Here is a 27,400-nt window from a genome sequence, read left to right on the forward strand (position 1 = left end):
TTACCGGTAGATTTAAAAAAATTAATTTTAAATTAATATTTTTTTTTTACCTCTTTAGAACAAATTCGTTGTAAATGATTGGATGCCCTACATTGGAAGGTATCAAGTTGCTGTAGGTTCAAGAATCGTCGGGCATCGTATTTAAAAAAAAAAAACACAAAATAATGATATATTTATAGAAGGTAGGTAGGTAGGTAGGTATATTATTAATCTGAGGTGTTGTCAAATCAGGTGTATTGAATACATTTTATTTGTTTGTTCCTGACCAGTTTAGGTAGACACCTAAAGCAAAAAATTTAAAGCTTGATCGATGTTCCAATGATAATAAATTAAATTAAATTGATCTTATAGGTACGTGCACTAACGGGTACATTCCGATTCTCGGTGCAAATAAATATGATCACATCGGATAATTAACCTAGCTTTAGTTTGCAAAATTCCCCAGTGGAAAGATAACAAGGAAATAAAAAAAAGGTGGCATAATATTAAAAAAACAACCCAGTTCTTGGAAAACATAAAATTTGCGATGTGAGGAATAGTTGAAAAACTGTAAAAGTGGCAACACTGCCATTGAATTTAATGTTGTCTTTGAGAAGAAAAGAAGACGCATATTCTCACATGTCCGTGACACATTCTTGATTTAAATACGTAAAATGGATATAAAACGCGAAGTAAATGAATTCGAAGCTGATGCTGAAGAGGAGAGTAGTCGAGAAGCGAACGGTATGGCGTATATTAAGCGAGAGATTCCTGATAGTGCCAGCGACAATTTTGAGGTTAGATTATTAAAACTTATTTTTTACCTACCTACCTGACTTTTCGTTAACCGATTTGGCCGATTAACTCAAAAAATCTTATATATTTACATGTTCAATATCGTAAGCTAACTACCAGTGTGTGACCATAGAGCAACGCGTGGATAGGTTTGTTACCAATGGAAACAAAATTTGTTGATATATTGAAATGTGCTGACTACATTCCGATTCTTCTGAAGGCAGATCAAATCGGAAAACATGAACCGATAATTTATCGCTTCCAACCAATGACACGCAGGCCGCACTTTTTGGTTTGCGCGGTGTACAGTTTTGCTGTCCACACACATGGGTTTGCGAAGGCAACACCATTGTGAAGCATGAGCGTATGGCCGGCCTTTAAAAAGAGAGCCGCTACATTATTTAAACACGCGTTGCCGCCATGACAGGTAGGTACGCTTCTGTGAAGACTTCTATTAATGAAACTACAGCGACTTCTGGTTATCGACGAGATCTTATTGTCCGACAGTAATCAATATTATTCAGAACCTTTCAACGCACAATCCCACTAAAAAATCTGATATTAATTTCCAGCGAGTTGATTTCAAGGCGGAGTATGTTGAAGACGCCATAAACCAAAGTATTCATGAGGGTCCTCAACCCGGGTGCTCTCATTCGGAATGGAAACCAATAAATCGGGTAGATACCTACACAATATTCTATGAATCTAAAACAATGAATGCATTTACGTACTGATATGGAGGGTTTGTTTATATATTAATCAATGCCACTGATTCGGTATAATTGAATGATACAAGGTATAGTTTTCCTTTCACACGAAATGGATAACAAGAATATATGAGAAAGTTTATGTAACAATTGTCAATAATTTGTTATGCTTCATCATTATTAGAGATGAAAGAGTGTTTTATTTGTATATAGACTGAATATTTATTATTAAAACTTGGTTAATAAGTACACGCACTTTGGCAGGAAAAAATATATCGTATTTAAATTTGGGACTTGACTCGATATTTCCTCGGCAAATCAATGAGTCTACAAGCCAAACAGATCATGTGCAGTAATTTCGCCTATTTAATACCCACGATGGCCGAGCGATTTAAGCATCGGCTTATGATGTGGATCCTAGAGTGCAAAAATTATAATTTGAGAGTCATGGCCGCCGTCGTGGGGCTGCGATATAATATGATGAAAGGATTGTCAGTATTGTAGTTCTGGAAACGGCCACGCTTCACGTTAAACTTGCCACAGCTAGGTTTGAATCATGAATCTGGCAAATACGCATATTGTTTTACTTACAAGTAACAGAGCCATACGATGAAATAGAGATTAACAATCAAGAAATTAAAAAAGAATTGGGCGTATTTGAAACGATTACTCATATAGTCAGTCGCACTGCTGAACGCAAGCGTATACAATCTACGCTCACAGATCCAGAATTATTAGTAGCTGTTATAAAGTTGGAGAAAAAATCATTCAATAAGGAAAATTTTGTATGCAGTTTTTGTTTTGATTTTTTTGCATCGCCGTTTCTATTGAAGCTTCACAAAGCGTGTCATAAAAAATCAATCGCGGAGAAGGTTAATTATGTAAGCATGCGATCGGATTTCAAAAAACAAAACAAAACGGCTCAATCTGGTAAAAAAACATTTAAATGTAATCGATGTGACAAGTACTACATTCATTCTACTTCTTTGAAACTACACAAAATGAATCACTCTGGTGTAAGGCCATTTAAGTGTGACCAATGTGACTGCTCTTCGAAAACGTCTACTGCTATGAAATTACACAAAATGACTCATTCAAGTGAAAAGCCATTTAAATGTGACCAATGTCATTACTCATGTATTAGATCTGGTGATTTGAAATTGCACAAAATGGTACATTCTGGTGAAAAGCCATTCAAATGTGTCCAATGTGAATACTCTTGTATAACATCTAATAAGATGAAAGTACATAAAATGACTCATTCTGGTGAAAAATCATTTAAATGTGACCAATGTGGTTACTCTTGTAATCAATTTAATGATATGAAAAACCACAAAATGACTCATTCTGGTGAAAAACCATTTAAATGTGACCAATGTGAATACTCTTGTATAACTTCTTATAAGATGAAAGTACATACAATGAATCATTCTGGTGAAAGGCCATTTAAATGTGACCAGTGCAATTACCCTTGTATAACACATTATTCGTTGAAATTACACAAAATAACTCATTCTGGTGAAAAGCGATTTAAATGTGACCAATGTGGTTACTCTTGTAATCAATGTAATGCTATGCAAAACCACAAAATGACTCATTCTGGTGAAAAGCCATTTAAATGTGACCAATGTGATTATTCTTGTATAACATTTAGTAAGTTAAAAATACACAAAAGGTCTCATTCTGGTGAAAAGCCATTTAAATGTGACCAGTGCAATTACTCTTGTAGAGCATCTGGCAACATGAAAGTACATAAAATCTCTCATTCTGGTGAAAAGCCATTCAAATGTGTTCATTGTGATTACTCTTGTAGAACATATTATATCATGAAATTGCATAAAAAGACACATCATTGAGTTGTAAACCTCTTAGACAGTCAATGCTTTTAGTCTAATGGTACGTTTACATCACGTTTACCGTTATACTTATTTTATGTGTCTGATACTTACTGCTTACACCTGCATGGATCTGACATAAAATTCTCGTAAACTTCTCGTTGATTTCAAGTCTATACACTTTATTCAATGGCAAGATTTGGAATAAATATATGCGGTATTTACATATTGCATTGTAACTTATTCGGACTATTATTTCGTATACTTCTCAAAAACGTTATGTCAATTGCCAGTTGTCAATATGGGAATGTCAAAAAAAAAACATAGAGTGTTATTATTTAAAGTCTTGGCAACAAAAAGGAGGAAAAAACGCTCTAAATGGGTGCGGGAATGGATTCAGCGGGAGAATAACTAGGTGCCTTCCGTTTAATGTCAGAGTTTAAAATCGAAGATCCAACTCAATTTGTGAACTTGTGAGAATGAGGCCAGTGGATTTCGAAAAAACTAGTTTGCAAGATTGGACTTTTTGCCAAAAAACAAGACACAAAATTTAGAAATGCCATAAGTGTAGAAGAACGATTAACAGTAACATTGCGATATCTAGCAACTGGTATGAAGTGAATCGTCCTTGCATATTCAATAATAATATTATATTATCGTAATACGAGTGCATTCGTGGGCCAAAATGAATTAATACCATTTGAAGCGCATTTTTCTTCATAGACTGCATCAGAATTAATCGTATGTGCCGAGAACTTTATCATCAAAATCCATAGAACACGGCACATCTCATTTATTTCTTACTATCAAAAGCACCTTATTATCAAAAGATATCTAACGACCATTTTCGACTTTTTTAAAATTTTGATGCCAAACTGTTCTCTATGGCAATACCTACAGAATAAATATTCATTCACTTGCGTAACTGCTTTAAATACAGAGATAATTCATGTTGAAAATCATGTTCAGTATTAAATCGTGCTCAAATCCAAAATGGTTTAGTTTCAAAATAGACTCATATCCATACAACCAATGACATCAGAGATAAAAACCACCATTTTGATTTTTTGTCCAATTAAGACCGTAGAAGGAAAGGTCACTGCCTTTAGTCTAACCTTCAGGATTGTTGTGACACTAGTTTTCTCCGTGTTTTCATTGAATTCTCATTACATTTTTGACTTTTTTAAGATTATGAGTATTTCAGTGTGTTCAACAATTCTACCAGCACCTGTTGGTAAAGCTAGAAAACGCCAGAGGAATCCGGATAAATGGAAAAGTCGATTACAAAAAAATGACAGGCAAGTTATCTTGAAGTTTTTACCAACATGGGTGTATTCTTATTTTTATCAATTTATTTGATTTTATTTTACGTAATAAAATGTTTCTTTAAATGCTTTCATTAAGTATATGAATATAATATTTGTATAGATAGATAATAAAATGTACCTTATACGTATGTAAATGTACATTATATGACTATAATATTTGTATAGGAATAAGTACCTACCTACTTTTTTTACAAATGAGAAAATCAGAAAACATTCTACCTACTAATTATTGAAAGTATGTATTACTAAATTCTCTTTACTAAAAATGAAATAACTAAAAATTGAATGATGTTTGACAGTCAAACATAAACTAACAATAATGACGTGATACGATATTTTATGATTGACATTGATAAAAACAAACATAATATCCATTACCTCACTTTATTCGTGAATAATTATGAATCTTATGACGTATGATGATACTATCATACTTCTTATGATATTTTATGATAGTCATTGATAAAAACAAACATACTCATTACCTACCGCACTGTATTCATGAATAGGTACTGTGGGTATTTAAACCTAGTATTAATTTTTATTTTTGAGTGTCACGCCAGCTATCACTAGCTTCTACATCGTATAGATATTTAGCCATATTAGTTTAAATACCATTGGTGAACACGTGCAAACAATAATATTTCGCAAAATAATTGTTTTGATTTAATATACCTGCCTAAAATAATCGAAATACATCGAAATTTTATACACATTATACCTACAATACATAATAATATAATATAGGTATAATAAAGTATAAATAATAGAATGTAATGTGTAAAATTTAATGTGATAACTGATAAGTGACAACATTTGAATTAGACATGTGAAGAAAAAAATAATTATTTTTTTAAATTACGTATACCCATTTGTTCTACAAAAAAATGGTTTTTGTCTCGTGTAAAATTTGCGCAATTCAAGATAAGTGAAGATCGCGCAATTATTACTGTTTGTATTTTTTTATTTTTCGGGATTTCGGCCTTCGGGATTCGGATTCCGACATTTCGGGATTTCGGCCATTCGGGATTTTGGCCATTCGAGATTTTAGCATTCGGGATTTCGGCCTTCGGGATTTCGGCCATCGGGATTTCAGCCATTTGGGATTTCAGCATTCGGGATTTCGGATTTCGGCTTTCGGGATTTAGGCTTTCGGGATTTCAGCATTCGGGATTCCGGCCATTCAGAATTTCGACCGTACGGGATTTCAGCATTCGGGATTTCAGCATTCGGGATTTCGACCGTACGGGATTTCAGCATTCGGGATTTCGGCATTCGGGATTTCGGCCTTCGGGATTTCGGCTGTAGGAATTTAGGCTTTCGGGATTTCGGCCATTCGGGATTTTGGCCATTTGAGATTTTAGCATTCGGGATTTCGGCTTTCGGGATTTAGGCTTTCGGGATTTCGGCCTTCAGGATTTCGTCCAGCACCCGGTATATTGTATTATCGTTTTATATTGCCGGTATGTAACGAAAACGTATACTGTAAAGTTTTAATGTCGAAATTATTTTTACTAACATTAATTATTACTATTATTACTAATATTAATTATTGTATTTCAACAATTTTAGTTAGGTTAGGTATATATCTCTAAATTTTACATGTTTTCATTTATTTGTTAGTTTTAATCATTATATCATTACATAGACTATAATCACTATTGTTATATTGTATTATCGTTTTATATTGAAAGTATGTAATGAAAACGTTTAATGTAAAGTTGTAATTTCGAAATTATTTTACGCCTAATATTCTTTTTTCTTTGATAAAATAATAATTTTCCAAAATAAATAATATAACACATCTTTCATTATTGCTTTCTCCGTCATACACCTGATACACCCCTGTTACAGGCGGGCTTCTCCCGGTGTAAAATAATCATTTAGTGGCTATAAGTCGAAACGTAACCCTGACTTCTAGAAACGGCTTCATAAAACATCTAATCTGATTCCTTGCTCAACCACGTAAGTATTTTTTAATCATAAGTAAAGGCCTTCGTCCGGTGTGTGAAAATCGCATATTGGGCGGAGGTGTAATTAAGATAAATTTAATTTAATTTAAAAAGTATAAATGATGATGGATGAAAGCGATAATTTTAAGACTAAATATAAGTATTCAAATATAATAAATTTTGCCGGCAACGTTGAAGTCTTCGCGCGCCTGCGCCGAGGTGGTCCTCGTGATTCGTCAAATCGTAAGGATCACGCGATAAATTTTGACCAATCACGAGAGTCCTTTTTGCTGAATGGCGTGGGTACGCGAAGTTTAAAAAAAGAAATAAATTAGTAAGCGTCCCCTTTTCGACATATACGGACCTGCGTAACTAATTGCAAAACCTAAACATGTAAAGAAAGTGTAAAATATAAGGATTACCAAGTTACACGAGACAGACGTGGTTTTATTTAATTCCACCCTCAAATATATCGTACTTTTCTTTTGTGAATCCGGGGTTCGATGGACGCCTGAGCTAGCCGCTGGAACCCCGGGGATCTCACACCCCTGGCATAAATTTTTATTTCAATCCACTTTATTTCCCTTCAAAAAAGCCTATATCCATATGATTGACTTTCAAAACCTACTCAAATCCGATGTTAAGTATCAAAACCTACCTAAGTGGATTTTAAAACACTAAATAACTTTTTTAATGTTGCTTTTACATTAGTAACCCGGCAGGTGATGTGTTATTATCTACTTCTTTATTCAGTAATTTTAACTTTTCTTATATTTTGCAATAATTAAGCCAACAGCAGTTTTTTCGCTTTTGTCAACAATTGTGTTCGTGGAGTTAAGCAGGTTTTGATAATATACGCCTCATTTGACAGATCGCTACAGTGCATTTATTTACGTGCGTTGGGGTTAGTGTTGTTGTTTTGAACTAAAAACACCCAAATGTGTTAATATTTATTGATGAAATACTTCAATGTGTGTTTGGTCCAATGCGAATATGAAAATGTGCCAAATGTCACATAAGAATATATATTGAATATGCAGTGGCGGAATATTAAAAATAATAAAAACATATTGTATAGGTACTTTGACATGTTTATTCACACAAATATTTGAGCGTAGTTATGCACAAAGCAGCCAAGCCACAATTTTGAAAAAAATGAGTTATTGTGATTTTCATAATCTCATACGTTTGTTTTACGTTCTGCACAAATCAGCCAAGCTGCTGTCATACAAACATTTCATATAAATGCGTTTTAAAGATTTTTCAAATCGCAGAATATGACATTTTCGATTTGCATAAAGCAACCAAGCTGCTGTCATACAAAAATGTCATATAAATGCGTTCTAAAAATATGCAATATTCGTTCTGCAAAAAGCAGCCAAATGATAATATTATGTACTTACGTAATTTTTTTAAATCGTGACTGTAAGGTGTGTTTTTCTACATTAAATTAATAAACATTATTTTCTCAATTACATTAAATGTTTTTCATATTATTATAAATAATATAATATACAGATTTTTCATATAAAAAATAGTGCCAGACAGCTAAATATTGATGTATAATTTACAAATTTTTCGAATTATTTTCAGAATTTTGAAATTCCCATAATAATTTAGTAACTTAGAAGGCTATTTTTAAAGAAAAAAATCAAAAATAAAGACTTTTCTTACAAAATTAAGAGATGGCTGCATTCTGCAGAATGCACATTCTAAAAAAATCATTTTACTCAAAACATCTGGACTGCTAAAACACCAAAATTTAATAGATTATATGCTTTTATATCTTCAAAAGTTATACAAAATCATATATATATAATATATCTATCATTCAAAAAGCATACACAGTATACAAAGGCTTTGCTGATTTAAAGAAACGCAATTTACATAAAAGTGCTTCTATCTCTGTTTGAGGTTTGTGTGGCTCGGCTGCTTTGTGCATAACTACGCTCATTTTTACAGTTCTAGGTGATTCGTACGCGGCTCTTTATTAAGAATACCCAAATGCACAATCAGTTTGATCGTTCCAGAGATCTGCCAAATACTAGTCGATGTTTTGGAAAAGGATTACATGTCAGTAGGTAGGTTCAGTTTAGTTCAGTTAGTATCGCAGCTGTCAGTTTCATTTTCAATATAGGTAGGTATTGCACCATTGATTGAGGTTGATATTCAATCTGAATATCAACCTCATTCGATAGTGCACTATCCGATGGGCTCGGTGAAATTATAAGGGATTATGGAAGTAAAGAGGTTACCTACTTTTTTATATTTTTCCTATTGTTCCAAACTATATTGATGCCCAATTACTTTGAATAATCGAGACTCTCCTGTACTTACCTTTTTCAAGATTCAAGGTGACAATTTATATTACTGCGTTTAACAAGACTGACAGCTAAGTTTTTTTTGTGATTGCCTTCTTGCTGTGCTTGGTCGATAAACTTGGATTACAGGAATTAAATTCAAGCTGACAGTAATGTATGTGCTCTAATAACTTCCAGGTAGACCTCAGTCTCTTTAACTTTTTAGGCATTTACGTTTTAATTTATCAACTTGAACGTGTCTGCCTGTAGGTAGGTACTGCCTTACATGTTGGTATTGCATTTTAGCAAATTACAATATTTAATAAATAATAATTAATTATAGTGTGTTTTAGGTGTATGGATGGGAGTACCTAATATATAATGAAATATCTTGAAAAATTATAATAAATTTATTACCTAAATAGGTTGTAGGTTGAAAACCGTTACTTATAATTATTTTGACGTTATTGTAGGCACCATCAACACCAGAAGCATGAAAGTCTGTCAGCGAAAATTTTCAATTAAAATGGAACTTTCCCCAGTGCTTGGGTGCTATAGATGGCAATCATGTTGTTATTCGAGCCCCCAAGAAAAGTGGAAGTTATTATTTCAATTATAAAGGACAGCGCAGTGTTGTTTTAATGGCGATTGTTGATGCACACTATACATTTATCATAGCTTCCGTTTTACAAGAAATGAAAATAATTTTCAACAGTATTTTCATTTCTAGTAAAATGGAATTCTACCAAGTAAATGCTTACTCAATTAATAGCTTCCGTTGGTGGAAATAGCTGAATTTTTGATGGTAGAGTTTTTAGAGTTTTTTTCTAGTGGAATTTCAAGTTACATTCAAGAGCAAGCAAATAGTTTACAACAAACACCTCTTCATGGTAGAAATATTAAAGTTCCTTATGTTTTTGTTGCTGATGATGCGTTTCCTCTTCAACCACATATAATGAAACCATATGCACATAAAAGTCAAGGTTCAATAAGAATTTTCAACTAACAGGCTTTCTAGAGCAAGAAATGTCGAAAATGCTTTTGGTGTAATGTCTAGTATTTTTAGGGTACCTACTAAGGAAACCAATTCTTCTTGCTCCAGAAGGTGTTGATAAAATAATATTAGTCACATGTTCGTTACACAACTTCTTACTTTCAGAGAAATCTTCTGCTGATATGTATGCTCCTGAAGGTATATTTGATAGAGAGAATATCAAAACAGGTGAAATCTAAAATAGAAGTTAGCGAAATGAGGAATCAACACGTAACCTTTTACCTCTAGAACAGCAAGGGAGTAATAATTATTCCTTGGATGCAATGGAGATCAATTTACTGCTGGATGAAAGCATCTTGAACCTGATGTCTTCTTTTCAGATCTGTGCATCGTTATATTCATAAAAATTGAGGTATATCTATATTATGCAGCTATTTATATCATTACCATCAGCCTGAGACAATCCATTTCTAGACGGAGGCCTCCAAGCTAATTGCATTATTCTTCCGGGGCATATGAATTGCTACGTTCATCATAATTTGTAAGATTATAAAGAGACCTACCGCTATAATTATTATGAACATCATCCCTAATCAATCCACTACCAGACGAAGACTTCCCCAAGCTCATCGACATGTATAATTTTTTGATCAGAATTAATAACGATTCTCTAGATATTTAGTAAAATCCTAAAAATCGAGAAGGGGGCCTTGTCCATCTGACGTCAATTTTTCAGGGAAATTACCGCCAGTCGCCTATATTAACCCACATTTTTCCATACAAATTCAGTGTTCGGCTCCTGCGTTTAGAGATAAGTCTTCTAATCTGCGCCGGTTTGCGCAAAGATTTACAGACGATTGTGTTTTTGAGAACTCAATCGGGAGATTTTCTCTGCTCGTAGCTACGTGCAATACGACAGCGACATAAGTAGTCGTCTCCTACGTCATCAATGTAAGACGCCCCCGGAAAATTATTTATCTCGTAGATGAATACGTCACGAAGTACGTAGTTATTAAGTACCTAGAAAAACATTTAGAAAAGGAACAGCGGTTCCTAATCTTTCGTAGTCGGTGCCTCATTAGTGTAATAAACGCGAAGCCATACCTATAAATTAAAAAAATAATTATAAATAGATATATAAAATAAAATTAAGTGATCAAAATAAGTTTATATAAATAATAGATCTTTAGATTATTTGTAAATAAAAATATTAATGTTGAGATATCTAATAACATTAATTATAAAAATTATTTTATTGAAGAATAATTAAATAAATAACTAAACTATAATTACAAGAACTTTTAATTTAACGTTGATCCTCGATCTATATTGCGAGTGTCATAATACGGCACGTAAGCTCGGTGACATTGAATTTAGATCACCAGCTGTTTTCGACGTTTCGCGCGGTGGCCGTGAAACAATTTTAAATTACATAAATAATACACCTATTAGATTCTGACGGCATCCTAATATCAGGTGGCATTTCTAAACCATTATAACGCAGTGTAGATATGGTGTATTCATAGATATCGTTAAGAACTCTTACTTTGACCACCCTCTACGCCTCTTTGCTGAGCTAGCCCAAAGCAGGGGTTCTCAACCTTGTTTAGGGACGGGCCGTTTGAGAATTTAACGCCCTTTGCACTTTACCCGGACCGGGGTGCTGTCAGTATCTTTCGTTCGAACAGCTCGGAATCAAGCAGTGAGTCGTTGAGCCAAGTTTCGCTGTAAAGTCTAGACTGTAAAGTCAGATGCCGGACTTCTATACAGATATGTCAAACGCTTTCGATCTAGTTGATCATGATATTCTTTTAACTATACTGAGTGCAGTGGGCGGATCTATTAATCTTGTAAATTTTTTAAAACCTTATTTTTTGCATCAATGTCAATACCTATGTCGAGTACCTACGCTGGTTGTGCATCTGAAGTTTTCATACTCTTTCAAAATTAAATCAAGGATCAAACCAAGGATCAAATCTTAGACCAATCGTGTTGCTTATATTTGTCAATGATATATTTATAGGCATGGATGGAGTAGAATTTTTAATTTTTGCAGATAATTTGAAGTTATATGCACTAATTTGCAATGAGTTGGACTGTGTCATATTATATTCTACAGCGAAATCTCTGATCACTTCAAAGATTGACAATAAAGAATAAATTGGAATTTAATACTGACAAATGTTTTTGTATTACTTTTTCTAGGTCAAGAACCCCGAATAAATATAATTATGTTATGTCAAAAAGTTCATTAAATCGTCAATCTGAGGCGAAAGACCTTGGGATATTTTTTGATTCTTCATTATCTTTTCACTCGCATATAACTTCTACGGCTCTACGTGCGAGCAAGCTTCTAGGATTCATCGTGCGACAATCTAAACCATTCAAGAATCCAAATGTCTTACGTACACTCTACGTCTCATTATTGCATAGCATTCTTTAGTATGGGTTGATTATCTATGAGGTTTCCTATAAGCTTATTTTAGAACGCGTCCAGAAGAAATTTCTTTGATGTCTTTATTTTAAGACATTTAAATATTTTCCTTTCGATAATTCGTCAAATGATAATTTTTCTAGAACGCATGCTTACTTTTCACTCTCTTGAATCTCGTCGGTCTGTTCTGCTCTTGAAACACTTTTGCTTTTATTGCGAGTGATGGTTTTCCAATCCTGGTGCCATAATGAATTTGAATTTACTTGCGCCTGTCACTACCTGTCATTATTACGAGGTCGCAGCCATGATTTATTCTGGATCGGAACCGTTTCCTCGTGTCAAGCCCATCAGGCACCATGAGCGACGTGTGCAAGATTAGTAAAGGCGCTCCCTAAAGACATAGACATTTTCAATTATGTACTTTGCATTTTGTTTTTGAAACTTTATTTTGAAATTATACTTAATTAAGTATGTTTTGATTTAATTTTTTTGTTATACCTAATATTTTTTTTCTATATTATCTTCTCTCTTATGGGAGTAGTATTTCACTTATAGTGTAAATCTGATGTTGTGTACGTCTTGAATTTAGATTTGTTATGTCCACAATGTTTTGTATTCTCAAATAAATAAATAAATTAAGTATTAATTATAAATGTATAATATAGGGAATGGAAGAAATTATAGTCTTTTGTAGTCACTGTAATTTTACAATTTATTATTTCCTTAGCTCATTCCATGTATATACATAATTGTTATTTCTAATTCTATTTAGCATTCAAACCTTATCTTATCACTTTTGGACATACCTTTTAATCGCCTTCATGTTATAACAATATTGTATTACGATAGTAATAATACCTACTTTGTTTGTTTATTCAATAACACAGAATGTGGTATTATTTGATGCAGTGAACGTAAGTACGAAAAACCACATATGTGTTTTTAGGTGACATTCGACTTTGTCCTGCCTATGATCAATGATGACATATTGTGCGGCCGTTTCTACTACTGCAGAATGCGACAAGCCGTAATCGAATTTGAACTACGTTTCTTGATGGCCAATTATTTTATATTTTATACGTTTACGTGCTAATTGCATATTATGTAAGCAAACATAGGTACTGTAAAATGATGACCAAATAGCATTAAGAAGCATGGCTAACCATCTGAAATGATCAATTACCTTTAAAGAGGCTGCAAAATGCCAAATTTCTAAAATATAGACAAAATCTAAAGCATGGCATCGTACGATATTTTTAGGATGGCGTTATGTTCAACAATGTTCTTTTGTTTTGTTGTTTCAAGTATCATGATGATATGGATGAGGAATTAAAATAAAATGCTTTTCCACCAGAATGTGTCAATTTTTAATTACGTAATTTCAAGCCACCGTATTGTGTACAGAAGGATAAGCTATTATTAAAAATAAAAATATTGTTTCGTATTAATATGTTGTATACATTAGTAATTACATTGGACAACCTAAAAAGTAATTTCGCAAGAATGCAAAATTTCAGGAATTGTACACACTAGTCATCCCATAGATTAAATTGTTATTTTTGTTTTTCAACAGAATGAGTCATTTTAAGCGATCTAAGTGTATCAGATTGTGCACATGAGTATTTCATTGTTCAAATTAAAATGGCTTTTCACCAAAATGGGACATCTTGTGTCTTTTTAAACTGCTAGAATATATATAAGAGTAATCACAAATTAAATGGATTTTAACCAGAATGGGTCATTTTGTGTAATTTCAAGTTACTAGATATTCTACAAGAGTATTCACAATGGTCACAATTAAATGGCTTTTTACCAGAATAGGTCATTTTTTGCGTTTTCATCTTGCTGGATATAATAGAGAAGTAATCACATTGATTCTATTCAAATGGTTTTTCTCCTGAATGAGTCATTTTGTGTATTTTCATATCACGAGATCGTACACATAAGTAATTACATTTATCACATTTAAATGACTTAACACCAGAATGCGTCATTTTGTGTATTTTCATCGCACCGGATGTTGGACAACAGTAGACACAATGGTCACAATTAAATGGCTTTTCACCAGAATGGGTCATTTTGTGTTTTTTCATATCACCAGATCTTATACAAGAGTAATTACACTGGTCACATTTTAATGGTTTTTCACCAGAATGAGTCATTTTGTGTATTTTAATATCACGAGATCGTACACATAAGTAATTACATTTATCACATTTAAATGGCTTATCACCAGAATGAGTCATTTTGTGTATTTTCATCGCACCGGATGTTGTACAACAGTAGACACAATGGTCACAATTAAATGTCTTTTCACCAGAATGGGTCATTTTGTGTTTTTTCATATCACCAGATCTTATACAAGAGTAATTACACTGGTCACATTTTTATGGTTTTTCACCAGAATGAGACATTTTGTGTAATTTCATATCACCAGATCGAAAACAAGAGTATTCACATTGGTCACAGTTAAATGGCATTTCACCAGAATGTTTCATTTTGTGTAATTTCATATTACTAGATTGTATACAAGAGTAATTACACTGGTCACATTGAAATTGCCTTTCACCAGAATGCGTCATTTTGTGTATTTTCATCGCACCGGATGTTGTACAACAGTAGACACAATGGTCACAATTAAATGGCTTTTCACCAGAATGGGTCATTTTGTGTTTTTTCATATCACCAGATCTTATACAAGAGTAATTACACTGGTCACATTTTAATGGTTTTTTACCAGAATGAGTCATTTTGTGTATTTTCATATCACGAGATTGTACACATAAGTAATTACATTTATCACATTTATATGGCTTATCACCAGAATGCGTCATTTTGTGTATTTTCATCGCACCGGATGTTGTACAACAGTAGACACAATGGTCACAATTAAATGGCTTTTCACCAGAATGGGTCATTTTGTGTTTTTTCATATCACCAGATCTTATACAAGAGTAATTACACTGGTCACATTTTAATGGTTTTTCACCAGAATGAGTCATTTTGTGTATTTTCATATCACGAGATCGTACACATAAGTAATTACATTTATCACATTTAAATGGCTTATCACCAGAATGAGTCATTTTGTGTATTTTCATCGCACCGGATGTTGTACAACAGTAGACACAATGGTCACAATTAAATGGCTTTTCACCAGAATGGGTCATTTTGTGTTTTTTCATATCACCAGATCTTATACAAGAGTAATTACACTGGTCACATTTTAATGGTTTTTCACCAGAATGAGACATTTTGTGTAATTTCATATCACCAGATCGAAAACAAGAGTATTCACATTGGTCACAGTTAAATGGCTTTTCACCAGAATGTTTCATTTTGTGTAATTTCATTTTACCAGATCGAAAACAAGAGTATTCACATTGGTCACAGTTAAATGGCTTTTCAACAGAATGTTTCATTTTGTGTAATTTCATATTACCAGATTGTATACAAGAGTAATTACATTGGTTACATTTAAATGGTTTTTCACCAGAATGAGTCATTTTGTGTATTTTCATCGTACTACCTTGCATACAAGAGTAATTACATTGGTCACAGGTAAATGGCTTTTCACCAGAATGTGTCATTTTGTGTACCTTCATCTTACTAGATGTTATACAAGAGTAATTACATTGGGCACATGTAAATGGTTTTTCACCAGAATGTGTCATTTTGTGTATTTTCATATACCTAGATCGAATACAAGAGTAACCACATTGGTCACATTTAAATGGTTTTTCATCAGAATGAGTCATTTTGTGTTTTTTTATATCATAAGAGTGTAGACAAGAGTAAACACATTGGTCACATTTAAATGGCTTTTTACGTAAATGATTATTTATGTTTAGATTTTTGAAATTAGATTGAATGATTTTGTAAATTTCCGTTTTATCCGCTATTGATTTTTTATGACACGCTTTGTGAAGCTTCAATAGAGATAACGATGCAAAAATTTCAAAACAAAAACTGCACGCAAAATTTTTGTTATTAAACGATTTTTTTTCTAACTTCATTACGGCCACTAATAATTTGGGGTCTGTGACGTCAGATTGTGTGTGCTTACGTTCAGCAGTTCGACTGCCTTTATTCGTGATCGTTTCATATACTTCCAATTCTTTTTTAATATCTTGATAGTCAATCTGTATTTCATCGTATGGCTCCTGTACTTCTAAGATCCTCTCTGGCAATCCGAGACTAGCGGAACAAGTCATGGCAGTAGTTGCAGGAATCAACTAAAAGAACGTGGAGCATATTGCATTAAACAACATATATAGGTATATCAGAGAATAATATTAATAAAATCTCATACCTTAAAGATATGTAAGCATATTTAAATACAGAGGCTGGAATTTAGAGACAGAATGGGTGTACTGAAAAGTTATATCAGTTTGTTTATTTGAAGTGAATACGCATGAATCCAAAATATATAATTTCAGACGATTGCTTATGTTTCCAACAGTACATATATTATTGATGCAGATTTCTAAGGGATGCGTAAGACATAAAGATAGTACGGAATCTGGCTAAATGTATTCACTTGACCGTATGGGGATTCATAATACAACACCAGTCTCCCATCTATTTTTATCAAACAATAGTAATCGGGGCCCAGTGGCGAAGGGTAGAGGTAGGCTATTGACATCTGACATTAACCATTGTCAGTCATACGTAATTATTTTCATTGAAATAAGACTACAGTTTACGGAAGGTGAAATTATTACATACATTTTAACGTTTGCGGAAGTTACCCTATTATACCTCGTGCGAAAAGGATAGAAAATATATCTTGTATTCACATTCCCCGAATCCACAGTTCAGCCAATTAATAAAACAGTGAACTCCTAATAACATCAATGTGAATGTGAACATCAAAAGAAAATAAAAGCATAATATAAGTGTCTTCTTATGAAGATATAATAATATGGTGTACCGAAGAATTGTGTGTGTAATAAAGTGTGTTAGTGGATCAACAGATCTTTGCCGTCTATTAAAAAGTTACACCTCAATAGATATGTCCAAAAAAATCGATTGTTTTCGACCAAAAAATACTTTTGTTGCAAAAACTAAGCCTACCTACCATAAAGTTAGTCAATAAAGAAATGCACCTAATGACAAAAAATCTGTGATAGCATAGTCATTTCGTTAGTACGAAATATATTATTACAATCCTTAGTTAAAATATGTAGGTAAATCGAATTTTCGCCACCCCACGTACCATTACATGTGCTTAATTTAGTTTGTAAATACACTCCACAATATAACTCATAACACTTTGAGAGCATTGATAACTAATTACAGACATTTTCAAATACATTATATTAGATTTGCCTTGATTTATCTGTCTGTAACGCACGGCAACAGTAGCAACACTCTTATACCAGATCTGACGTTGACGCGACAACGACCATCCTCTTCGGGTTTCCATTTCTGTACGTCAAAGTCGAAATTAATCTCAAGATATACGAAATATAGAATGCCAGATTTTGTAAATCATGTTCCTGATAATAAATGTGTTGAGGGCCGAACAAAAAAGGTTGGCGGGCCGCAGGTTGAGTATCACTGCTCTAAGAGCATGGATAATACTGACAGACATTTTCAAATACATTATATTGTATATCATTTGATTTATCTGTCTGTAACGCACGGCAACAGCAAAAGCGCACAGACTCTTTTTCCTGTTTGCGCATTACATATTGAAAGCATCGAGCCCAACTACAAGAATTTTGATTGGTGACACTGCTACCCGGTGTATAGAAACTAGTTATTATAATACTTATCTAGAAAAACACTTGGCTTGAATCCTGTTTCACACGTAAGTAAGTACCTACCTAAGTAGTGATGTGAAAATCCCGGGAATTTTACAATAATTTTACTTGCACGATCATATCAAATGTTTCGGTACCTTCGTATTGAACATAAGACCAGATTTTATTTCGTAATTCGCTACTCCTCACACATCGAACATGCCTTCCTAACTTTTAACTGACATGAAACACTGCTCCAAATTAATAAACGTGCAGAACAAAACATCGCTGTAGATGCGCACAGTACCGGGATTAATAATATGTAACACATCTATGAGACACAGTTAATGAATGTCAATAATAAAATACCAAATATACTAAATAACAGGGAGTCCTTTTCGCAAATCTAGTACCTATCCAAAAACCAAGCTAAAATCTAAGCATTGATATATTATGTAGCGTTTTGTTCGTTACGATAAATTTATATAAAACATATTCTTAAAAATACACTTTGAATTCAATGGTATAATAATAACGGAACCAAAAAGACATGATCACTTACAAGCATGATATATGTATATTACACAATATTGTATAAGAATGTAAGCACCTGATTTATTGGCTCGCATTTTGAATATGAGCAGCCAGGTTGCGGATCACTGTCTTCAACAAATTCTTCTTTCAAATCAACTCGGAGAGGATCAATCTCTGGTTTAACATTGGCAAGGTTGGTTACAGAGCTCTGAAAAACAGGACAGAAGGTATTTTATGATATGTGTTTACGCCTATATTGTTATTATGCGTTGAACGCAAAAACATGGGCGTTTCTGCGTGTGACCTATTATCACTGTTCGACAGTCTCGCTATAATTAATAAACGTCCAACAGCTGTCTTCAGATGAATGAGAGTAGTTAGCCTGCAGCCACAGAGAGGCAGAACCTATAGGTAGGTACTTAAGTGTCAACACAACGGTGTATAAGTGTTATTGCATGTTTCAGTTAAGCCTCAATTACATTGAGCTTCTTTACGAGCTGTTTATTTGCGAATTTAAAAGCGGGCGATTCAGCTACTGCGATTTGATGATTACACACAAAACTTTCCATTCGCTGAGAAGCCACAAGCCAGCGACTATTTTGACGGAAATTAGTTCGTTTTTTTACCGGGAGGTTGGTACTACTGCGCAGACCCAGTAAGCCCACACGCCGGCGTGTAGCGTGTAAAGTTGACCGGTTTTCAACTTTTCTCGGTAGAGTGTTTACAACGTGCTTATTAGCTTATTCGATGATTACACTGGGCGTCTTTACAGGCAGATTGTAAATTCGCCAATAAACAGCTCGTAAAGAAGCTCAATGTAATTGAGGCTTTATTGAAGTCCAAAATGTCACGCAACTGTTTTATTTGCATCAATAAGAAACCACTTCAACTTAGAATAAACATTTTTTTACAGTGTTTAATAAGTTTGGAAAAACTAACCTCAATAGTGCTGTTGGCATCGAAAGCATTCTCTTGCTTTATACAAATGTTTGTAACCGGATTATTTGGATGCATTGTTACACCAACCCATTGCTGCACTTCCGCATCATCTTCAAATGCATCTAGTTCACGTTTTATATCCATTTTACGAAGTTTAATTGACGTAAATATGTCACAAGATACACGGTAAGTAGATTGACAGCTGACGTGACAATAGACAATTAGACATGCGTCGTTCTCGAACGAACGTATCTTTTAAAAATAATCTATAACCGGCAAACAAATCGGTCCCGTGTCACCTGGCGCTTATGTCGTTCGAGGCGAACGAGATTCGCGAGAGTGCGCGCGCAGTATATAGGAAGAAACGTGGGTACGAAGGACACGCTGCCAGGCGAACTGAATATTTCGTTCCGTTGAACTAGAGTGCGCGCGCAGTATAGGAAGAAACGTGGGTGCGAAGGACACGCTGCCAGGCGAACTGAATATGTCGTTCAGGGCGAACGAGATACGCGAGAGTGCGCGCGCAGTATAGGAAGAAACGTGGGTGCGAAGGACACGCTGCCAGGCGAACTGAATATGTCGTTCGGGGCGAACGAGATACGCGAACTCTGATAGTAATAATCAACTGGATACAAATAATTCGATACGAATTACGATACAATAATTCGAACAAATTCGATACGAATTCCGCCACCTATCTTGAACGTCACAACGTCGCCATCTTGCTCCGCCACTTCCGCCGATTGATTTTAATACGAAGCTGCCACCTTCGTTGAAATAATTTCACCACCTCCGCCGACCCAGCCCGCCACCTTTGGATGCCACCGCCATTACCATCGCCCATCCAGAGGAAATTGATCCGAGTTCCGCCACCTTTCTCGAACGCCATAACTCCGCCATCTTGCTCCGCCACCACTACAGATTGATTTCAATACAAAGCTGCCACCTTTGTTGAAATAATTCCACCACCTCCGCCACCTTTGGATGCTGTATCGCCGTTATCATCGCCCATCTGGAGGACATCTAGTGAAAATCTGCCGCCACTGATGGTCTTTCTTAAGATAATTATCGACGGCCGAGTGAATTAGAACTTCTCTGAAGCCTTCATAACGGCGAATAGAGCAGACACATTCAGATATTGTTACCGATAGTACGCTGTAGTTCGATAAGCGTGTCAAGATGAGCAAGATCCCCTCGCTTACCGGTTTACTGAACCCGGACTCACATGCGCCGATCGATGACAACTTTAAAGCCGACCTGACGCAGATCCATGGGCTGAGGAGGAAGCTGAGAGCGGCAGATTTTGCCTACATCTACGGCTTTCTCTGCATCGCTTATGGGATCCCGCCACACGAGTCACTGCCAGATCTCCAAAAACAGAAAGATAAGCCAGAGAGAAAAAAGAAACCGAAATCAAACATGCAGAGAGTCTTGGAGGAAATCGAAGCCATCAAACTAGTTGCCTCTGATCACGCCGACACGGAGGACGACGCTTACTATGAGGACCTAGACATAGATGACTCCGACTACTTTAACGACGAATCACAGACTACGGAAGCTGACAAACCCGCTCAGGCCCCTGCTGAGGCTACCGCCAAAGCCCCGGCCTCAAGCGGCCCTTCAACATCCACCGCCAAAACCACGACCAGCTCCGAAAAGATGGACACCACTCCAGCGGTGCCATCAATTCCCAGCACCAGTAAAGACATACCAAAAACATACGCAGCTGCAGCCAAAACAGATGCAGCCGCAGCCATGATCAAGAGGAGTGAGGACGTAGATTACTATAAAAGATTAAAAGCCGTCAACGATCGCTTCGAACGAGAAGAAGACCGATAATAAACTTTGTTCCTGTTTAGTGATATCGTTGGCGTCATTACAATATGTTAATTGTCTAGAGCAGTTGTCGACAAACCGCGGCTCTTTGGCCCCTTGTGTGTGGCTCTGACACAAATGACTACGTACGGGTTAAAACAGTGAAAGATAGAACAGTCAAAATCTTTTCGAATATAACCAACCAAGGTTAGCAAGTCAAATTTTAAATGGATTTCAGATTTATCAATAGCAGTTGACGAGTCTTGTGACATAAATGATAGCATAGTTTTCATTTTTGTACGATTTATTTCATCTACTAATTAATTCTACTAATTCTACTAATTTATTCAAAACCAACGTTCCAAATTAACCTAACATCTCAATAAATCAGTCTAATCATCACTGGCGACTCATAGTAATTATACCTAATCGTTGAAAGAGTTGAATAATTTCCTTTCACGGCTATTGAAACATTCTAATTACATTTCCAAAACGAATACCTTCGCACATCCGATGCAACAACGTGACAAGTGCTAAAAAAATCAAAAATGAGATTATTGTCAGAAAACATGCCTAATAGGTCTCCGCACCTTTGGGTCTAATATATTCTATACTTATCGACCGCTAAAGTGATAAAGTGATATATATTATCAAACTTATGGTAGGATTTTATGAAGGTATAAGCACTTATTGTAACAATTACAATAAGTTGGTTGTAATTATTGCAATAAGTGCTATAATTTAAAAGCAGCGAGAGAGGTGCAGTTGAAATATAATATAGCGAATGAATAAAACAATTTTAACTACACTAACCATTATTGTTATTAATAATTATATTCCATTTAGTATGTCATAAATGAAGCTGTAATTAAATCCTAGTGCAACAATGATATAATTGAGGGTGTATTTGACCAAAAAAGATAATTGAATACAATATTTTTTTAGACAAAAACCTTTAAATATTTCAAAATAGAAGGTATAGACAATGATAGACTCACGTAAAGATCCTAAAATCATAAAACCAAGTGACTATCAAGTTCACAACCTTTAAATGCTTCTCCTGAACAAAAGTGTGATTGCACTTATGACGTTATTGCACCGGTTGTGCGAATGATTCTTACGGAAATATACACAAATGTCAACTGAATTTATAAAACAATTTATTGATTTGAATATCAGTTAATCGATACTTTCGTGAACAAAAAAAACTCACCTCAAAAATGCTTTTAAAAGCGTCGGCGTCCTCTTGTTTCAGAGAAGTATCGAAGCCAGGGCCGTTTAAATTATCCATAGGTGGATCAAACCATTGCCCTGTGTCCACATCAGATTCGCTGCCTTCTAGTTCACGTTTATCGTCCATCTTGCGGAAATATTCAAAAAAGGACAATAATAATTACTATGTATGACGTGCGACGAAGAGCACCCAAAGATAATATAGGTAAGCAAGGCATTGTGGTCAGTGTTGCTATCTTTTTATTACCTAAATAAAAGTGCGTTCCAGTGATGTTTCCAACGGTTTGGCCATAAGTTCGTATCATTGAATCTGAACTGAACGAATCAAATGGCACCGTTGGATTTATTTGATTTGGAACCGTTTGGTAGAATGTCCACGGAAACGCTTTTCTGACAACTAATTAGTGTTGCCAGTACTTAAAATTAATTCATAATATATTAGTCTCTAAAACAGAAACATATTTGAAACGTCAACTTGTTATGAAATTCTAACCTCCTATCATGGTCTACAATAATACAAATTTAACAAACTGTCGTATTCATTCATTTTAAATATACAAAATATAAAGAATGCTTCATAAATAGGTAGCCATTTAGTTAATTTATAAGATTTATAGGTATGACGAGTTTTTAAAAATTACTTTTGATTAGAGCTTTTCATAATTATTGACCACTTGTTCATGTCGACAGTATGATATTGTGACTTAGACGACAATCGAACATATTAAATTCGTTAGGTAATATAAAGATCATTCCGGGTTGATTTAACACAGTTTGTAGTTTAGAATCTCCGTTACAAAATATAAATAAAATGAAAATAAATTCTTTGTCTGACATAATAATTATAGTAATGATATAAAGGTTCGTTTCTTTCAACCTGTACGAAACAAATCCAATTAAACCATAGACAATATACATACAAATTGTATGAGACCGGAAATGGTTTGAGATTTGACGTTTGGTTCAGTGTATCATTGAAAATCAAACCGTTCTCGGATCATCAGAAATGGTTTGACATGAAACGTCAAACCAATTCGGACGATCCATAGACTAATGGCAATCTGTCAAAGTGTTGATAAGCATTATTCGGCATTTATATATCGTGATGTGTTCATATTAATATGTTAGATATTTACACCATAGGAGTTCACTTGAATTATATATATTATAGATTAATAATCAATACCTATTATTCATAAGTAACCATACGCGAACAAGACGCCGCTTTTGGTCTTATTATCTCAAAATCCAGCCATATTTTCTATGCAAAGAGTTCGATTTAATATCATTACTATAATTATTATGTCAGACAAAGAATTTATTTTCATTTTATTTATATTTTGTAACGGAGATTCTAAACTACAAACTGTGTTAAATCAACCCGGAATGATCTTTATATTACCTAACGAATTTAATATGTTCGATTGTCGTCTAAGTCACAATATCATACTGTCGACATGAACAAGTGGTCAATTATGAAAAGCTCTAATCAAAAGTAATTTTTAAAAACTCGTCATACCTATAAATCTTATAAATTAACTAAATGGCTACCTATTTATGAAGCATTCTTTATATTTTGTATATTTAAAATGAATGAATACGACAGTTTGTTAAATTTGTATTATTGTAGACCACAATAGGAGGTTAGAATTTCATAACAAGTTGACGTTTCAAATATGTTTCTGTTTTAGAGACTAATATATTACGAATTGATTTTAAGTACTGGCAACACTAATTAGTTGTCAGAAAAGCGTTTCCGTGGACATTCTACCAAACGGTTCCAAATCAAATAAATCCAACGGTGCCATTTGATTCATTCAGTTCAGGTTCAATGATACGAACTTTAAATCGAACTTGCATAGAAAATAGTGCTGGATTTTGAGATAATAACACCAAAAGCGGCGTCTTGTTCGCGTATGGTTACTTATGAATAATAGGTATTGATTATTAATCTATAATACATATAATTCAAGTGAACTCCTATGGTGTAAATATCTAACATATTAATATGAACACCTCACGATATATAAATGCCGAATAATGCTTATCAACACTTTGACAGATTGCCATTAGTCTATGGATCGTCCGAATTGGTTTGACGTTTCATGTCAAACCATTTCTGATGGTCCGAGAACGGTTTGATTTTCAATGATACACTGAACCAAACGTCAAATCTCAAACCATTTCCGGTCAACTACAATTTGTATGTATATTGTCTATGGTTTAATTTGATTTGTTTCGTTCATGTTGAAAGAAACGAACCTATACGATATACGTACAAATTGTATGTAGAAAGTAGACCGACAACAGTTTGAGATTTGACGTTTGGTCCACCGTTCCTTTCAATTAAAGCATTCTCGGACCGTCAGAAATGGTTTGGTATGAAACGTTAAACCACTTCTGACGATCCATAGACTTATATGACGATATGTAAAAAGCCCAGACAGGAACCTAACTTAAAATTATACTTAGTATTTTTTTTATTATATTCCGTATCTGTCATTTTCTCGGCATGTTGCGTTACTTATGAACATTATAATATTTTATGGATTACAAAAAAAATAGATGATAAGCATTCTTCGGCATTTATATATCATGAGATGTTCATATTAATAGTTTAGACATTTACACCATAACTTGAATTAGGTATATTGTATCTTAATAATCAATACTTACATATTATTATTATTCATGCAAACAAGAAACTGCGTTTGTCCTTATTATCCCAAAATTCCAGCCATATTTTCTATGCAGAGTTCGTTTTATTATCATTAGGTACCTAGAGTCTGTATTCTATAAACTGACGTACACGTCATACGGAAAGCATTGTCCCGTCGCGTTCAACTGTTGCATGTATTCAATGGAAGGGAGCGAGATGGATTCTGAAGAGGGGTGGAAACCGGCAAGCCAGCTTATAGAAGACAGAATCTACCTACCTTAATTATTATGTGAGACCAATGATTTATTTTCATTTTATTTATATTTTATAACGGAGATTTTAAACTAAAAACTGTGTTAAATAAACCCGGAATGATCAGGTTTTATATTACCTAACGAATTTTATCAATAATTATTATTGATTATGTTCGATTGTCGTTAAGTCACAATATCATTTCGACATGAAAATAATCAAACATGTGGGCGATTATGAAAAGCTTTGGGCAAACGTAATTTTTATTTATTTAAAAAAGACACGTTGAGCACATAACAAATTATTAATTCATGAAGTTCACAACATGACATTTAGAATAAAAATGACAAGTAAATAAACTAGAGAAAAAAAATAATTGATAAAAAAAGTAATAAAAAAAATACAAATTAAACAATAAAATAGATATTAAAAAACAGAATAAGTACATAATGCATCGCTAAAAGTGTCTACATCTCTAGGGAGTGCATTGACCAGCCGCACAGCCCTCGCTATTGGTGCCTAAATAATTAAACATTTGTCATATAAACCTTACGAATCAACTAAATGGCTATATAGTCGTGAAGCATTATTTATATTTTGTACATTTAAAATAAATTAATAGAACAGCTGTTAAATTTGTGTTATTGTAGACGACGAGCTATATGAGGTTAGAATTTCATAACAAGTTAACATTTCAATAAACGTGTTGCTGTTTTAGAGTAAAATAAGTTTTTGAATTAATTTAAGTACTGGCAACACTAATTAATTAGTCGTCAGAAAAGCGTTCCCAAAGACATTCTGCCAAATGGTCCAAAATCAAAAAAAAATCAAACCACCCGGTTTGATTCGTTCGATTCAGTAATGGTACGAACCTAGCGATTTTGAATTGCTTGGAAAGTTTACCATTCAATGAATGTGTTGCTGTATATAGACAACTGTATTGTTTAATTAATTTTAAGTAGGTTCCTACTGGAAAAACTGATTAGTCGTCGGACACGCAACATCGTAAAAAATCTATCAAATCGTTCAAATCCAACCGTCCGACTTCATTTGTTAGGTTTGAAATACTATAAAACATATACATAATACGTTCTACAATAGGTAATTGTTATTAATAATTTATATGGAAAACTAACCTCAAAAATGCACGTGGGATGGTCATCAGTATCCTGCTTTATATTAGTATTGGCGTCTGGTTTGCTTGTATGTATCACATTAGAGCAATAATTATGATCTTTTATATACGATTCGAGATCAAATATATCGCGTTTTACGTCCATTTTGCGTGTTTGAATAATTGAGAATAAGCTAACGATTATCGGGAGAGAACACTATTATTTTGGCAGCCGTGAAATGACAATATGCCGCAGTGTTGCCATCCTTTTGTCACTGAATAATTTATAAAGTACGCGGTCCAAGAAAAAGAGCGCGTTGTCATTTATTAGCTATGACGTGCTATAATATTATTATATTAATTGATAATTTACCGAGACCCTTTTTATTTAGATAACTCTCCCGACCAAAAATTTTTACCTACCGGTGAATTTAAAAAAAATCCATGTTAAATAACAGCCAATAATTGCTTTAGTTACCACTTTTGAATACTTTTTTTTCTTTTAAGATAGATTTTATGTAGGAAGTAGGTAGTTAATAATTATACTAGGTACCTATATAATTATTATTGTTATATTAAAATAAGATAAGTAGTAAAATGATCTCATATTTGACCAGACTTTTTATAATGTGCATTTTATTAATTTGCAATTATAATATGGTGAATAGGTACCTACCTAATATCTTTTTCGGTTAAGCTTATTGCCGACAATTTTTTGTCGTGATGCATATTGACATGTCATATAGACACCTATACTATTCAAACACTGAGTGACATTCAAAT

At 33.9% G+C, this 27,400-nt stretch overlaps 1 protein-coding gene and 1 long non-coding RNA gene across 2 annotated transcripts; one reads left to right on the forward strand and one right to left on the reverse strand.

Moving 5' to 3' along the window:
- The first annotated feature begins 647 nt into the window (after window positions 1-647).
- On the forward strand, window positions 648-4,857 carry LOC147076200 (uncharacterized). Its single transcript, XM_085941210.1, has 3 exons — window positions 648-776; window positions 1,347-1,451; window positions 4,521-4,857. The coding sequence occupies exons 1-3, from the start codon at window positions 654-656 to the stop codon at window positions 4,626-4,628; spliced, it is 336 nt and encodes a 111-aa protein (XP_085797336.1). The 5' UTR covers window positions 648-653; the 3' UTR covers window positions 4,629-4,857.
- Window positions 4,858-13,016: 8,159 nt separating this feature from the next.
- LOC147076201 (uncharacterized) lies at window positions 13,017-26,861 on the reverse strand. The gene is made up of 5 exons (XR_015069879.1): window positions 26,640-26,861; window positions 22,573-22,719; window positions 18,682-18,813; window positions 15,707-16,559; window positions 13,017-15,035 (listed from the first exon to the last, which is right to left on the reverse strand). It is a non-coding gene; the product is annotated as an uncharacterized LOC147076201 (long non-coding RNA).
- Window positions 26,862-27,400: the final 539 nt, after the last annotated feature.

This window comes from Rhyacophila brunnea, unplaced genomic scaffold (genome assembly GCF_057557595.1).
Source record: "Rhyacophila brunnea isolate RB1 unplaced genomic scaffold, BYU_Rbru_1.0 scaffold_13, whole genome shotgun sequence".
NCBI lineage: Eukaryota > Metazoa > Arthropoda > Insecta > Trichoptera > Rhyacophilidae > Rhyacophila > Rhyacophila brunnea.

Excerpts from the sequence above, each read along its gene's own strand:
- LOC147076200 (XM_085941210.1), top strand. The coding sequence starts at position 654 with ATGGATATAAAACGCGAAGTAAATGAATTCGAAGCTGATGCTGAAGAG. Across the intron at positions 777-1,346 it reads GTGCCAGCGACAATTTTGAG|CGAGTTGATTTCAAGGCGGA; the intron begins GTTAGATTATTA and ends ATTAATTTCCAG. Across the intron at positions 1,452-4,520 it reads AATGGAAACCAATAAATCGG|TGTGTTCAACAATTCTACCA; the intron begins GTAGATACCTAC and ends TGAGTATTTCAG.